This window comes from Saccostrea cucullata, unplaced genomic scaffold (assembly GCF_032062105.1).
Source record: "Saccostrea cucullata isolate Sc308-1 unplaced genomic scaffold, CSIRO_AGI_Scuc_v1 ctg14060, whole genome shotgun sequence".
Lineage (NCBI taxonomy): Eukaryota > Metazoa > Mollusca > Bivalvia > Ostreida > Ostreidae > Saccostrea > Saccostrea cuccullata.
Window position 1 is genome coordinate 1 of NW_026919880.1, and position 16,197 is coordinate 16,197.

At 33.6% G+C, this 16,197-nt stretch overlaps 3 protein-coding genes across 3 annotated transcripts; all 3 read right to left on the reverse strand.

Moving 5' to 3' along the window:
* Positions 1–188: 188 nt before the first annotated feature.
* On the reverse strand, positions 189–4,911 carry LOC134239561 (uncharacterized). Its single transcript, XM_062721728.1, has 4 exons — positions 4,836–4,911; positions 1,426–1,719; positions 765–950; positions 189–660 (listed from the first exon to the last, which is right to left on the reverse strand). Exons 1-4 carry the CDS (start codon positions 4,885–4,887, stop codon positions 230–232), a joined length of 963 nt encoding a protein of 320 aa, XP_062577712.1. The 5' UTR covers positions 4,888–4,911; the 3' UTR covers positions 189–229.
* Positions 4,912–7,996: 3,085 nt separating this feature from the next.
* LOC134239580 (uncharacterized) lies at positions 7,997–11,522 on the reverse strand. The gene is made up of 5 exons (XM_062721751.1): positions 11,350–11,522; positions 11,130–11,231; positions 10,050–10,104; positions 9,091–9,212; positions 7,997–8,088 (listed from the first exon to the last, which is right to left on the reverse strand). Exons 1-5 carry the CDS (start codon positions 11,357–11,359, stop codon positions 7,997–7,999), a joined length of 381 nt encoding a protein of 126 aa, XP_062577735.1. The 5' UTR covers positions 11,360–11,522.
* A 423-nt stretch (positions 11,523–11,945) lies between these two features.
* On the reverse strand, positions 11,946–13,920 carry LOC134239571 (uncharacterized). Its single transcript, XM_062721739.1, has 2 exons — positions 13,026–13,920; positions 11,946–12,910 (listed from the first exon to the last, which is right to left on the reverse strand). Exons 1-2 carry the CDS (start codon positions 13,273–13,275, stop codon positions 12,180–12,182), a joined length of 981 nt encoding a protein of 326 aa, XP_062577723.1. The 5' UTR covers positions 13,276–13,920; the 3' UTR covers positions 11,946–12,179.
* Positions 13,921–16,197: the final 2,277 nt, after the last annotated feature.

Consider the following 16,197-nt stretch of genomic DNA (forward strand, 5'->3'; position numbering starts at 1 on the left):
TACATGTAGTAGCATTTAAAGGAAGAAGTGATAATCTCTAGAATTGCTTGCTATTTTAGGATTTCTTTCCATGTATCTCAATAATGATCATTTCATTTTTAATAAGCGATGAGAAAAAAAATGTTTTATTCATTTGTTGTTTGTAGCATGAAATTGTTTTCTAAAGAATATAGTAAAAGTGTAGATGTTTAATATTTTCAAATTTTGATGAAAAAAAAATCTACAATCTTTATCCTATAATGATCATGCCCTCTGGTTCACTCTTTGCTGTCGTGGTTAAACTTTGACCTTGCTCTGTGACTAGTATCTCAAATTCTTCTGTGGTCAGCTTAGGACTTCCTTCAGATGTGATTTTGTTCGGAATTAAACTGATTCCATTTGTTTTCTCAGTCATGGTGTACTTGGATGTTAATAGAGAGAGAAGTGTGGACTTTGTTGTCATTGCTGGAACTGACGATAGATCTTCTGTTGTAGATTTTTTAATACTTGTAGAAAGTGTTGTTGACGATGCTAGCTCTGTGACTTTTGGTGTAAAGTTTGGTTTTGTAGTTGATTTCGCAGTAGATTGTGTCGTTGCTTTTGTTAGTTTTGTTGTCGATACTGCTGAGGTTGGTTTTAGAGTTGGTGTTGTTTCTGGTTTTTGTGTTGTTTGTGGTATATCTTGAATTCATAGAAAAATTAATTCATTGTTAAGTAATGCAAAAATGATGACGTAAAGTTTTACCGTTTGTTTTGTTTTAGAATATTTCGAACTAATGTCTTACCAAACTGACAAATGTAGGGATAGAAGAAGGCTATTCCGCTGTGACAGGGGTAGTCGTGCCACATGTAATGATCTGTGACCTTCAGTAGTCCGCAGTCCTCCGCCCCTCCCCCCGGTATCAGCAGAAATCCGGTCTGGTGGGGACCCTGGTGAGGACTCCAGTTATCATACGTCATCGTCTTGTCACCTACAATGTTAACCTCGTCACATTTTATTGTTATACAACACATTCTGAAGCAAAAGGTAGGAGAGTTGTTCAAGAGATAAGTTAAAGAGAAACCTTGAATTAAAGATTCATACAATTTCAATATAAAAGAAATAAGTTGCCAACTATTATATTGTTCTTTTTTCCGAAGAACATATACTTTTTTTTCAGCTGTCGAAGGAAGAGCATAGATATTTCAAATCTATGTCCTTCTAATGACCTTATTTATCTATACAACTTATCGTTAAGCATTGTCTTGAGTATTATTTTATTTTAACAAATATTTTTAAAATACATTTTTACTTTATTTAAAAAAAACAATATTTCATTGTGTCTTAAAGCTTTATATTCTGACTTATCTTGGTCAAAAATGAGCCAAGGCTTATTGTGAATATGGCAGGTAGACAGGGGATCCTGGTTGACACAGTATCCCATCCCTGACGTTTATGTAACTTACCTGACACCCACTCCCACCTCCCCTCATGATGTTGATCTGAAGCCCCGATCCAGAAGCCCTCCTTGATGTGGTGATGGACTTGTCTTATCTTCTCTATGATGGAACCCTGCATATCAGCATTCCGGATCTGCACCAGATCCCCTCCATGGCGCTGACAGCGCTCCCGCGCGTGCGGCCAGTCACGCTTGTCCAGGGAGATCTGAAGGCACGAGGTACCATGTATCCAGACGTATTGTGGATCTAGAGCAATGTCCCGGGGGCAGTAAGTTCTTAAATCATCCGGTGCAGACAAAGCTAATTTAGAGGAAAAGTGGAATTTTAAATATATTTAAAGGCAGAGATTTTTTACAGAGTGGTAAATTCCAGGTAAGGGAGAGGCTAATTCTGTACAGATGTGAATGCCTTCGGGGCTATCAGTCTACCTGTTGTCATCTGTCTCCTAATCCCTATACACAGGAAGTGATTTAATACACAGTGAAAAACCCAGATGTCAAACTCTACCTGTGTTTGGTATTATGGGACAATTTCAAATTAGTGGTAAAAAGGTTTCTCAATTCTATAATGATTTATTTTTGAATGTTTGAAAAAACCCCATACCATTTAAAATATTTTTGATATCATACTATAAATTCAAATATTAAAACATAGATTATTTTAGATGTTAGTGCATGTATATTTTAATCTAAAAAAAATCAATAACAATTCCATTTTAGGTTTACCATTTAGCATTATTAAAATAAATATCGAAATTTCATTTAGAAAAAAAAAAGTTTTATGTACCAAAGGTTTTTTTTTCTTCAAAAATATGCATAATTACCAGTATAATCCTTTCAAATACTAAAGGTATATTTTATCCATATATTATCAATCAAATTATTTTCATAGTAAATAGTAATACAGTTTCTCTGTACTGTGCTCGGTAACCATCAAAGGAACAGAAGTTAATTTGAAGGTCCACACGGCTCCCAAACAAGGTGTACAGGGTATACACAGGGACCAGAAAGTAAATGTCAATCAAGTTCCAGCATCCAATGATGGACCTTCACTCACTTAATTGACAGGGCTACCTAGACCAGGTATTTCTGAAGGCGGTGCTTAAAATATCTGCCTTTAAGACCATGGACATATATATTCTTATAGAGTATCGCGATAATTTGTAGGTTGCAGGTTTTTTAAAAGATAAATTTGAAATAAGTATCTAAATTATGAAACATTTCAGATCAAAACCTTAATCTATCTATAAAAAATATTAAAGATATGTTGATGTCACTATTTTTACTCCTAATCTAATTAGTAATTGGTTCGTTTATTTCAAAAAACAGCACCCGCATCTGATCAGCCGATTTGTTTGATTTATACTCAAATTATTTGATGATTTACACTTTGACATTTATTAAAAATCCATACACATACACAGAAAACTTATTAAACACATTATGTTAATCGGAAATCATGCTTTTTCTGTTTTTAGGCACTAAATGGAAAAATTGTAGTTTTGTTTTTATTCCCAATTAATCAAGTACTCATTGGTAATTGAAAATTGTTGATTAGTTAAAAAACATAAAATGTTGCCTATCCGGTCCTTGGTATATCGTTTTAAATCTAACATAGCCCATCAGTTTCTATACTATTCTCTCAGTATGCTACTAGATTTTAATCATTTAAATTTTGTAACGATTACATACATAATAAGTTTAAAATTGAAAAATAAATAAATAAAACAAATAAAATAAAATACCTTTTTCGTAAGTCAACAATATTTCTCATATTTATTGTCCCCCGCTTTCGCGAAAGCAAGTAGACATTAAATCTCATTCGTCTGTCCGTCTGTCCGTCGGTCTAGCTGTCTGTCCTCAGTCACAAAAACTTTAACCTTGCCCATAACTTTTGATTTAGTGGAGCTATGATTTTCATATTTCATATGTGTATTCCTTGTGACAAGACCTTTCTTTGGGTACCACCAAATTTGACCTTTTGACCTTGACCTTCGATTTTTATTTACTTTTACTAAAAAATTCAAAACCTTCACTTTGGCCATAACTTTTGAATGGTAGGTACTAGGACTTTCATATTTCACATATTTATTCTTTGTGACAAGAACTTTCATTGAATACCAACAACTTTGACCTTTTGACCTTGGACATTTACGTACTTATGAAAAAACTATATCCTTGACCATAATTTTTGAACGGTAAGGGCTACGGCTTTTATACTTCACATATGTTATTCTTGTAAGAAGACCTTTTATTGGATACCAAGAACTTTGACCTTTTGACCTTGACCTTGGAGTTTTAACTACTTTTTAAGAATTATAACCTTGGTCACAACTTTTGAACGGAAGATACAAGGACTTTTATATTTCACATATGTATTCTTTGAGGCAACACCTTTCATTGGATACCAACAACTTTGACCTTTGGACCTTGACCTTGGAGATTTACGTACTTCTGAAAAAACTTTAACCTTGACCATAACTTTTAAACGGTAAGGGCTAGGGCTTTTGTACTTCACGTATGTAATCCTTGTGAGAAGACCTTTCATTGCATACCAAGACCTTTGACCCTTTGACCTTGGAGTTTTAACTACTGTTTAAAAACGTTAACCTTGGTCACAACTTTTGAACCGTAGAAACTAGGACTTTCATATTTTAAATATATGTATTCTTTATGGCAAGACCTTTCATGGGATACCAAAAACTTTGACCTATTGACCTTGACCCTAAAAATAATATCTTGCCCACAAAGATACCGAAAGCGGGGGACCACAATTCTTTGAATTTGCTTGTTTCTTTTTTTTAATTAATATCGCTATCTCTACATTCTATTCAAATGGGTAGGTTAAACAATGTTTGCCAGGTAAAGGTGGGAAATTTTGTGAGATTTTGTCACAGTTTAAAAATTGCTGAAATTTTTGTTTGGAATTACATACAAAAAACCACGAAAGGTTACATAATTAACGCTGAAGAAAACTAACGATTTCATTATATTTAAAAGATTTATTTTCCCCTAATCAAAATCAGCCAAAAATATAAATGTCAAGCCATACATCAAATTCGAATTCCTCCTATATGTATTTATCCTGAAATACTTTGATATCATAAAAGTGGTACCTTTATTTGTTAAGCGTATTGAATATATTACTATTCTTTTTGTATAAAATATCTATTTTAAAGTTGACTCTTCGAAAAGTTTACTCTTCGGATCTGTTAAATAAATTTTCGTATTTAATTTTTATCTAAAATTCCTTTCTCAAATCATTCAATTAAAGATAGTATATAACTAATATATCACTTACTGTATTGAAAAAAATGCTTAATTTTTAATGCAGTCCAGGGTTCCAAGAAAATTGAAACCTATATAATAATACTATTTTTTTTTTCAAATTGAAAGGTTGAAAATAAAATTTTTTACCTTGTGAAATAAAAGTATAAAATATCACAAACTGGCATCGTTGAAGGCCCATCTTTATCGCTACCAAGTGGATAAATGACCCGCTGACCCCGTGACGTCATGTGGTGTGATGGTCCGATATAAGTTTATCAATGGTTTCACTCAACAGCACATTATGATTGTTGTTTATGTAAGCATTGATTTTAATAATAAGAGATGAGACTTATAAACAAAATCTTTATTAGACAACATATGTACAATATATGTTTTAACAAAACAAAAATGACTAAATAAGGAAAATATAAAAATTATGATTACATGACAAAAGTTATAAAGTATAAAGAAACCGGCAAGGGGAGATACATAGCATATGGTGCAGGACGGAATGAATTAAAAACTACTGAAAACATTTCCGGTGTCTATTTATTTGCAAAATGCCAATGTACTAGGTATTACGTGTAAGTAGAAAGCAATTAAAATTTGTGCAATAATATACAACACAAACACACCATCAACATTGTATATATATACAAGTGGTGACCTTATTTCAAGAAAAATCTTTTTATGGCCGCAGAAAGCCATGAGACTATTATTTTGCTTTTCTTGGGATGGACAGTCCACCGAGCCTGATTCATAGCCTGCTTGTTTGCATACTTTGTAACCTTGTTCGTTTTGCAGGAGCGCACATGATGAACGGTTTCCCAACAGTTTTTACATTTATGATGGACTTATTTTGACCCTAGTGATTGGTAGTGCATTTGCGACCGGTACACAATGCAGTCCTAGGCAAGAAGGTTTCTTCGGGAACGGAACAAAGTACAAGAAACGATTTCCCTTTTGAACGCTGGTCAGTTTTCATGTAACTGGATTTCTTATATTTTGATAACATACATGTTTCTGTTTTGTCTTAAGACGAATTCCAGGCTCTGATACTTCCAGCATAGGATCACTTGGATTCAAAGCACCAGAAGAAATGGGTTTGATTCGTATGTTTACAAAAAAATCGGTTTAGTTTTTAAACTAGAAACCTTCGCGAAACAGTTTTTGTTTGCATTCCTTGCTTGTTCAGTAGATGTGCCAAAGACCTCTAGTTGTAGACATTTTTTGTTGTCCCCAACACTCCTTATATTTGATTGAAGATTGATTGATTAATTGTATATTGTTTAACGTCCCTCTCGAGAATTTTTCACTCATATGGAGACGTCACCGTATGCCGGTGAAGGGCTTCAAATTTTGACCTTTACTCGGCACTCAGGGCCATTGAGCAGTGAGGGATCTTTATCGTGCCAACGCCTGCCGCTAACACGGGGCCTCGGTTTTTAAGGTCTCATCCGAAGGACCCGCAACTTTCACTTCAAAGTGCTGAGCGCATGGCGAAGGAACAGTTGCTACCCATTTTATCGACTGGGTCAGTCGCGGCCGAGATACGAACTCACGACCTCCCGATCACGGAGCGAGCGAAGAATATCATAGACTGTTATAATTTGGTATAAAAAAAAAATTAAAAAAGGCACACAAAGACAAAAAAGATGTACTTCACGTTACACTAAAAATTCAGTGGAATAAAACATTGTTCTTAATTCAGAAAAAAACTTTAATATTCACAAAAATATTAATGATATCATTAGGTTATTTGACATCTAGATTAAAGACGGTGAGATCTTAACATTGGGTCTGATGAACTTCCATAACAGAATATTGTGATCAAAACCACAGAGCCAATCAAATGACAATCTCAAGAACATATAGAGGATACTCCATATTTTTGTCTTATTATTACAGAGTGTCATAATTTGTGTAGTTGAGTCGTAATTTCAATCGATTGCAAAATTAGAAGCATTGATGTGTACATAGATTTTAACAACATATTTAAAGAATCGTTGACCGTTTTAAAGTCTCTGTCAGATTTAATATATCTCTTTAGCAATAAACAAGAAGTATTTTTACGAAGTTCTATGTAAAAAAATCAACAGTTTTGCCGCTTTTCTTAAATTTTCTTTTTCTCATACTTTGAGATTTCGTTTTGACATATCTTTAAAAAAAATAATTTTATATTGTGTACAATAATTATTTTATATTGTGTAAAATATTGCACTTCAACATAAATTCGTCTCCATATACCTTTGTTCTTATTTTGTAGACTGCGCGCGTAAATACACAAGAAGAGGATGATCTTTTACATGGTCTTCAAAGTCCTTTCCTTGTATTCTCACTTCATAAAAGCTTGAAATCAAGTCTCTGTTTGCCTCTACGGTAAAGACCGATGTTTGGCCATGGCCTTCCGGTCGCACGAGTTGAAGTATGGCATCAAGGTGGCAGTAACGCATCATCTTCTCCGGGTATAGACTGTAACAGGCATGGAACGCAGAAATGTAAAGAAAAGTGTGCCAAAAGACAACAATCTCGTTTGTTTCTTTACAATCACCGCTGAATGTTGAAGTCCACATTTGTGTAATCTCCTCAGCTTTAAGAGTTTTTGTATATTTATGTAGGTTTGAGAATTTTTGGTGGACGTTTTCTGAAATTTGAAATTGCTCTGCAACATCAGATCTAAACTTCCTCTTATCATAGAAACCAATCAATACAATATAAAGAATGCAGTCAAACAGAGTTTTGTCTTTGCTTTCCAATGCTCTGAAATGTTCTATCATTGTCTGAAGTGGCCCTCTGCTTTCATCTACCAGTTGAGGTGCCATAGTGTGATCCAAATCCAAAAGATCAATTAGGAGGTGGCCTCCAATTATGTCGATGGACTTTATGTCTTCTAAACGTAATGCCTTACAGGGACATCTATCAGTAGTACATTTCCGTGTCACGTTCTTTAAATGCGTTTTCACTCGAGTGTCTTTATGCATTGAGCTGGTATCACGAATTATTTTTTGTTTTTGAAGAAAAGAAATCCCAATCTTTTCCAAGTCATTTTCATAGGAACGGGAATCATGTGTACGGAGGCCGATAACAAACTTAATATTTCTTTCTTTATCCTTGGCTGCCCCAATGATCATACGAAACTTTTTCAAAACGATATCCTTTTCACACGGATTATCATTCCATAATCCAAACCAACCATCAATGAAATAAACAGTGTTATCGGAGAATTCATAAGTTTCAGAAATGTCCAAGTATTTTAAATTAAGAGGAACCATGTTATGCTTGTTGGAAAAATCATATACTATCCTTTTTCAGACCATGGAAACAGAATTTCCGAGTTTTCCAATTATATAAAGAATGTTTTCAGACCGGAGAACGTTCATCCCATTTTGTATGTCATCAACTTGAAAAACAAAGATAAATTGCCATTTAACATACTTTGAAAGTGTTTAAAATGTACGACTTTTCATGTTTGTGTTTTTTATTCTCAATTAGCCTTTATCATTATATACTCGACCTCAAATACATTTAAATTTGTAGCACACCAAACAAGGACCTCACAATCTAGAGGTCGGATCAAGTGCCATGAAAGAGTGAACATTCCCTGCCGACCGGTAACACTGGCTTTGTGATCCTTGTCATGATCGAAGAAAAGGAAAAATCAGAAGATAGTTCAGAGTATAAATAATGGACTGGCAATTAGTGCAAAAAAATGAAAGGCAACATTTAACTCAATGATTGGTTTTATGTGCTGACAAGGCCATTGTGTTGACCATAAAATCTGCGAAATAATGACATTAAACGAGCCTGAATAGGCACTTTATTCATCAAGGAGAAGAAATATAACTAAGGAATAAGTTTTATATATTGAAAGTTTACTCATCGTTTTTTTTTAGCGTGAGTCGAATGTTTACATTATTTCCACTCTGAATTGTCCTAGAATTTTCTCAATTGCCTGCATTAGCATGACAATGTGCTAGCGGTGGTTGTGACCAGTCGATAGGAAATACTTACTCTTTTGATGTTTTAGAAGTATACGTTTACAAATTTCTATTTATGAGCTTGACAACAGTTCCATTAGTTATCAAAATTATGCACTTTAAACTTATTTTATAGGATTTTTTTCAAATGCACCTTTGCTTGTTAATGTGACAATAATGTGAAAGTTTGCCAAACCATTTCAAATTTTTCTTTCATAGTTTCATAGAAACTGACTGTTAAGTTTTTCAGAAAAATGAAACTTTCCATGGCAATGTGATCATATTGAAAATTTTTAAAATGTTGAGTGTATAACAATTAAGACATCTATAAAATGTATTAAAAATTGTTCAAACCATCTCTGAAATCAATAAAAACTGCATATACTTTATAATATGTCATCAAGACCTCGTTAAAAATAACTTACTTTCGTCGCTCTTTAATGTAAGTTTGCGGCATACTATAACAACTATCACAGCAACTAAGATTATCACTACTAGGACCCCAATTCCAATTCCGAGACCCACGCCAGATGTCGATTCGTCATCACTATTCATTAAAAATTACATGCAAAATATTTTACAAAGTTATACAGTATTAAGAAGTCTGCTCACTAGTTATACCTCCCCTCTGATGTAAATACACACTTTCATTTTAATAAACACAAGTTCTGTTACAGACAAATACAGGGATAAATAAAAAGTTGACCTCAGATTCATGCAAATACTAGTATAAAGTCCACCTCATAAGTGCTAAAGTTTCAAGCATTTGCAATGAGTCGTTGCTCAGAAAATGAAACAAATGGAAATAATGAATAGTATTTAGGATCATAAGTCAGTACAAATTAGAAGCAGAGCAAACACGGACCTCGAAAACATCAGAGGTAAGATAGGAGGCCATTTAGGAGTGAGCATACCCTGCCGATCGGTCACTTCCGCCGTGTGCTCCTTGTCATGATTGAGAAATAACAGAAAAATCCATCGTCAGTTCATAATTAATCAGTGTATAAATAATGGACTAACACTAAGTTTGAATACGACAGTCAGCATTTGACTCAATGATAAATATATTTGCCGACAAGGTCATTGTATCGACCAAAGAACTTACGAATTGATGACTTTAAAAGAGACTGCTTATATCTAACTTTTTTCAATTCTGGATTTTTGAATACAGAAGTATAGATTTTTTTTACATTGCCCCTCAACCTTTAAATGTGCGATTGTAACATAGATAAAGCAATCTTTAAAGAAGATTTCTAAATTACATGTATCATGAATATTTTTATTAAGTTCTACGCTTTTCTTTTCAAGCTAAGAAACAAATGAGATATACTTTTATAAAATTATTCATTGAATTCACTTGAAAAAAGATATTCTTTAGACTCACCTAAAACCAGAAGTGTAGGTAATGGCTTTGTCTGTGTCTCCAAAACACACTCGGTCTAAAATGAAAAATAAATAATTGAATTATACTAGGTGAAAACGTAGTGATAAATCAAAACAGAAAACTTTTATTATTGCAAAGTATTTTTTTTTAGTTGTAAGGTTCGTTTTTGTTTTTAAATGTGATAGAATGATTAAATGAATATTGCTGTAAAATTAGCTCAATTTTGATAAATGAGAAATGACCGGAAAAAGAACTCACTGATGTCGATTTTAAGGTAAATCCACCCTCCTGTGATGTAATTGTTTTCTTTTTATTTTTATTATTTTTTTTTTTTGCAAAAACTGTTATTTGTTTAAATTCAAACCTGATACAACAATATCTTTTGGAGGAATGCTTTTCAATAGTGTACTGGTAAATATTGTTAAATAAAAGAATTTTAAAAAATGCATATTTTTTAAATGTAATAAAGTAATCAATCTTTAAAGAATGATGACAAAGGCAATAACTCCTTCTCAGGTCATTTGCTTGTACTTTAAACGTGAAAAATTTTCCCTGATATTCACATTTCAAAAGTATCTTATAAGTAGGAAGTTAATTAAGGAAGATTCAGCATCAGAATTATGCATTTTAACCAGTTTTTACACATTTTTCTAAATACTGTTTACAAAAATGTGCAATTTTTTTGTTGACATATACTTCTGTTTATTTATGTCTCTCATCTTTAATAATATGGTGACCTTTACTTTTTTTGCAATAGTTGGAAAATTTAAAGTATATTAAATGAAAATAAATGAAGTTTTTGTACTTTTAACCATTAGAAATGCGAGGGTGGAATTACCTTCAATCATAAAATTTTATATTATATGTAATATCACTACAAGTTTGAAACTCTTTGATTGTGCTAATTACCTTTAATTTGGCTTTCTTCTAAAATTTTACAAAAATATTTGAACTGATTTGAAGAGTTCTGAACTTTTAGCAACATTCCAGATTAAAAATTATTCGAAAAAATACAAATTCTTCTTATTGGTTTACATAAATGACAGACAGAAAAAAAATTAAATTACTTAGTGTTTGTACATTTGTAAACTTTATCACTTGTGTAGGTTGAGTTGGGACACCCTGTTCTATTGCATGGACTCCAGTGTAAATAACCAAAGTCTGTGAATATTGGACAAAAACCTGCAAATTTAAAACAATTTTTTGTTGTTGAAAATTCACCTCATAGAAAATAAAATATCTGGTACAAATAAAATTTTTTAAATCATGTATTATGGGATTTCTATTATTGTATTAGTACCTTTAAGCATCGTTGTTTTTTCTACACATTTTTCTTTGACGGATACTTTGTCTTCAGCAAGAAAACAGTGGTAAACTTCCTTCCCCTGACAAAAAAATTCTTTCGATCTCTCCGTCCACTCAGTTTCATTATACGGACATGTTTTGGCGGATTGTGATTTTGATGGCGGAAATGCATCTGGAAAAATGCATACATTCAAATGTCTGAAATATGTTTAATTTCTCATGTTTGAGATAAGAATTTATGACAAAGTGTCGATTTTATTTTATTTTTAAAAGATGTTTGCGTGTTTTTTTTTTTTTTAGAATTTAAAGAAGTGATCTGTGAATAGGGCATAAAACTCAGTCTCTAAACAATTCCAGAGGTAAGATCGGGTGCCTTGGAGGAGTGGTGTCTTTCATATTATACAGTTATTGACTGGGTATGAGGGCAACATATGATTTGTTGGACCTGAAGGTGAAAATGTTGCCCGAGGCCGCAGGCCGAGGGCAACATTTTCACCTTCAGGTCCAACAAATCATATGTTGCCCGAATCCCAGTCTATAACTGTTTTGTTATACCCTTCACATAAGATATATACATATTAAAACACAATGTGAAGACTTAAGAACTGATTTAATCAACAAATATTTTTAACAATAAATTCATTTGCACTTTTTGGCTTCAACAATTAAAAAAAACTTTAACAAACAATAAAAATATTAACTATGTTATAATTTTAACAGAGAAATTAATAATTAAATAACAGAAATAATAAATTTCGTTAATCACAGTTTAGTTAACACATTGGATATCACAACCGTTTATCACAGAAAGTAAATCACAGATATCTATGACTGACCCCCTGTATTGGATGAATAATTGTTAATTGTAACAGTACAGCCATGAAAGTTATAAGGCGTTACAGTGGACACTGAAGACTTTGGAATTTCCTGAATATTTGCAAAGATCGTAGGGTCATTTAACACTGCTGCAAGTGCGTCATCATCAACATCACCAAGCCAGTCAGTGGATTCGGAAACTGGTTGCACTATTTCGTTGAAAGCCCCGGGGGCTGCATTTGAGGTTGGTTGAAGAGACATAGATGATGATCCATGAGAATATGTGATTGACTGAACACTTGATGATGAGGACCTTGATTGAAATACTTCTGAACCATGAAATTTTGACACATGTATTTTCCTGCTCAAAGTATCTGACATATCTCTCTTACGTTTTTCACTCAATTTAGAAGAATAGTGTTTCAAACTTGTCTCAGATTTATGCTTTGATATCCCCATTATATGTCTCGATTCGTACCCCGATTCGTCCAAGATTGTAATACATGTTGCTCTTATAGAATGATTAGTGTATGCTGTGGCAAGTTTGGCCTCTTTGCTGATTAACTGCATAAATTTTCCAAGTGTATTTTTCCCCACCACCATATTGTCATACCACAGGTCAAGGTTGTCAGGGTCAAATGATGCTGGCAGTGATTTTGGTCTTTGCCACAGCGACTTGCATTCTGGATTCAGTTTTTGAATATATTTTTCAAAACTAGCCACCGGACAATTTGGGTTTCCTAAATGATAATTAAAGAAACATAGCTTGTTAATTTATGGGTTTTTTTTCCAAATTGTTTGACTCAAATATTTTTTTTTCAATATTTGAAATTATAAGAAGAGAAATCTACATACCTGGTTGTTCGTACATGCGGGCAGCATTAGTGTCATCATCCCCAGAGTCTCCCCTGTGGTTCTTCGTTAGTCGTGATATGTTATTCACAACAAAGCGCCTCCCATCCGCATCTACATTAATGATATAATCATCTTTTTCCATGTTTCTTAAGTTCTCTCGTCCTCTGTTACAAAAATGTAACATAATTTCAAAAAAAAACCTTCCATTGTAAAGTCTTGGGGTTATCAACATTGAAAACGCCACAGTCATACAGTTTTTTCATGTCTCCGTCACTGATGATTTCTTTATGCTTTACTTCTCCAGTCCCCTCTCTCTTAATTTTCACGAGACAAGCCGAAAACACCACATTAGCACGACTGAATTCTTCATTGTTAACAATGTCAATATCATTTGATTTCATGAACGACTTCTGAAGACCAAACCTCATGGATATCATCGAAGACTTTGCGTACATTGATCCATCTTGTTTTCGTACCCCACAGTAGAATTTTCGAAGAACATTACAGATCTCTTCATTTGGCTTTAAGCGTAATTCCGACAGAGAAGTATCACATGTATGCACTAAAAATTCGTTTAAAATGTTTTCAGCGGATCTAATTACGTTCTTAGTGTTCTTACTGTCCCTTTCGTTAAGTATACTTTCAATTTCACTCTCGTCTGTATTCGAGAACCTACTGTGTGACGCCATCTTTGTAGCAAACGACAACTCTTGCAGCACTCAGCTTCGGTTATTTCCGTGACGCCGAAATTGAACGAAAACTACCTGTGACGTAACAGTGACGTTGCGGTCTAATAATTCTTATGTAGGACCGGTCAATAGTGATTGTTAGACCGATGTAAAAAACATTTCTTTTGTTGGACTTTTTATTAGTAATAAATATATAGAATGATATTTATAAGGGTATAACAAAAGTTTATTGGAATATATCGTGTCGATACATGAAAAGGATTTTTGTTAATACTAATAATCGAATCTTGAAAATACACTTGTAACAAAGTTGAAATTAAAAGTAGCTCTATGTGTTGTATATATTGAGGCCGCGCTACAATTAACTAGCACTAGCTAATATACTTCTTCTAAAGTAGAGAAAATTCAGATTAGCCAATATCCATTCGAGTTGAATTATTTATGCCAATTCGGTAATATCATATTCTAGGTCCTTTTCAGTAGTATCTTTTTTATGCAAAAGGTTAAATCTGACCTTGCCTCTACTATAAAACTGTCAAATTAGATCTTAGTGATAGTACTATTTAGTAATATTGCCTTCTTGATTCTGTTTTTGAATACATTCTGACGGATACCAGGAGAATTAGTGATGGCTTTTTTATGTTTTGTTTGGAAAAACTGCATTAAAACCCCTTTCATTTCAATTTTATATTACATTTGTTAAAAATCATCAGGCACGTAGATTCCTAATTAAACGCGAGGAATTAATTTCCGCGTAATTTCGCCAGAAGCATCACTCGCGAAAAAAATATTACTCCCTTTTATTTTTATAGTGCTGAAATCTATGTAAAGTCTATTGATCAACCGTCCATTCGCTAATTATAATTCTCGTGATTAGACGTTTAAGAACCAGTTCGCGATAAAAAGTACTCGCAAAAAATAAAGAATCTACAGTACGCCTCCTAGGCACCTTATCACACTAGTCCGAAGGCCCAATAGTCCGAACTAGAAAAAGGTTTCGAACTTAATATTTACGGACAATCTAGAGAGAACAAGTTTGGCGCGGTTTCTGACCTCTCTAGATGTTCGGTGTAATTCCGGGACGCCTGTACATTTTCCATAATTAGAAATCGGCACTTCCGTTGCTTTCGATTTCTGTACTTGGTATAGAGGACGTTTTGGGTTTACTGCAAGTAAAAATCGGCAGAATTTTGAAAGGCCTTCTTCAATCATTTCTGAAGCTAAATCTCATCTGACACCGGTTGGAAAAATGTAGATATTGATTAAAATCAAGTGTGAACCGAGGCACTCCCTGAAATCCAAGATGGCGAGTTTTGCTGCTTTACTCTTTTTATCATGTTTATATAAAGGAAATATGACATTTTTAATCGAGCTAATTTCAGCGAACTTTTATTTTTATTTTAATGAGGGTATTCAGACACCAAGAAAAACACATTATATACAAAATACACCATCCTAAAACTAAGCAACTAACTTTATGCCCCATCCAACACAATTAACGGCAGCAGATTTGAGGTGGTGGACCCATTTTTTTCAGTTTTCAAAATTAAAGTAAAATAAACTTCTATAACCCCAGGAAGTAACGTCCTATGCCGTGAAAAAATAGTTTCCCGTCAAAAACCTTTATTTATTTATTTACAAAGTATGTAATATAAAATGCATCTGGCACTTGTCCCAAATTTGTAAAAATAGACTGGAAGGAAACAAAAAATCAAGATAGATTTATACATTTGTAGCTACAATTGACTAAGTACAATTTCATTGGTTAATATAGCCCGTACGATACACGTACCTTGATACAGCGTGGCACTTCCACAACGACTAAATTCATCGTGCTCAATGTTAATGGAAGAATGAAGTCATGAGATTTACTTCTTTTACACATGAACTAGACAATAACATCCAACCCACAATTTGTCAATAATGTTCATACTGAATATGTAGAATAAATTGAAAAATAAACCATAAAAATATAGAGGTATAATTTATGCAGCTCAATGTCATTATACCCGCACTTTCTATAGAAAGTTCGGGTATATTGTTGTTACTCATGTCCGTCCGTCCGTCCGTCCGTCCGTCTGTCACACTTTTCTTCCCTGAACTCCTCCTACATTTTACACAGTAGCTTAATCATCTTTTAAGAGATGGTTGGTGGTGTCATGTAGATGTGCAGTAAGGTTTCGGAATTTTGATTTTGCCCCGGGGGGTCAAATGGGGGTCGAAAAATGACGTTTTTTGTGCAAAAAGTCCCGTCTTCCCTGAACTCCTTCTACATTTAACTCAGCAGCCTAATCACCTTTTGGGGGATGATTGGTGGTGTCATGTAGATGTGCAGTAAGGTTTCGGAATTTTGATTTTGCCCCGGGGGGTCAAATGGGGGTCGAAAAATGACGTTTTTTATGCAAAAAGCCCCATCTTCCCTGAACTTCTCTTACATTTTACTTAGCAGCCTAATCATCTTTTGTGGGATGATTAGTGGTGTC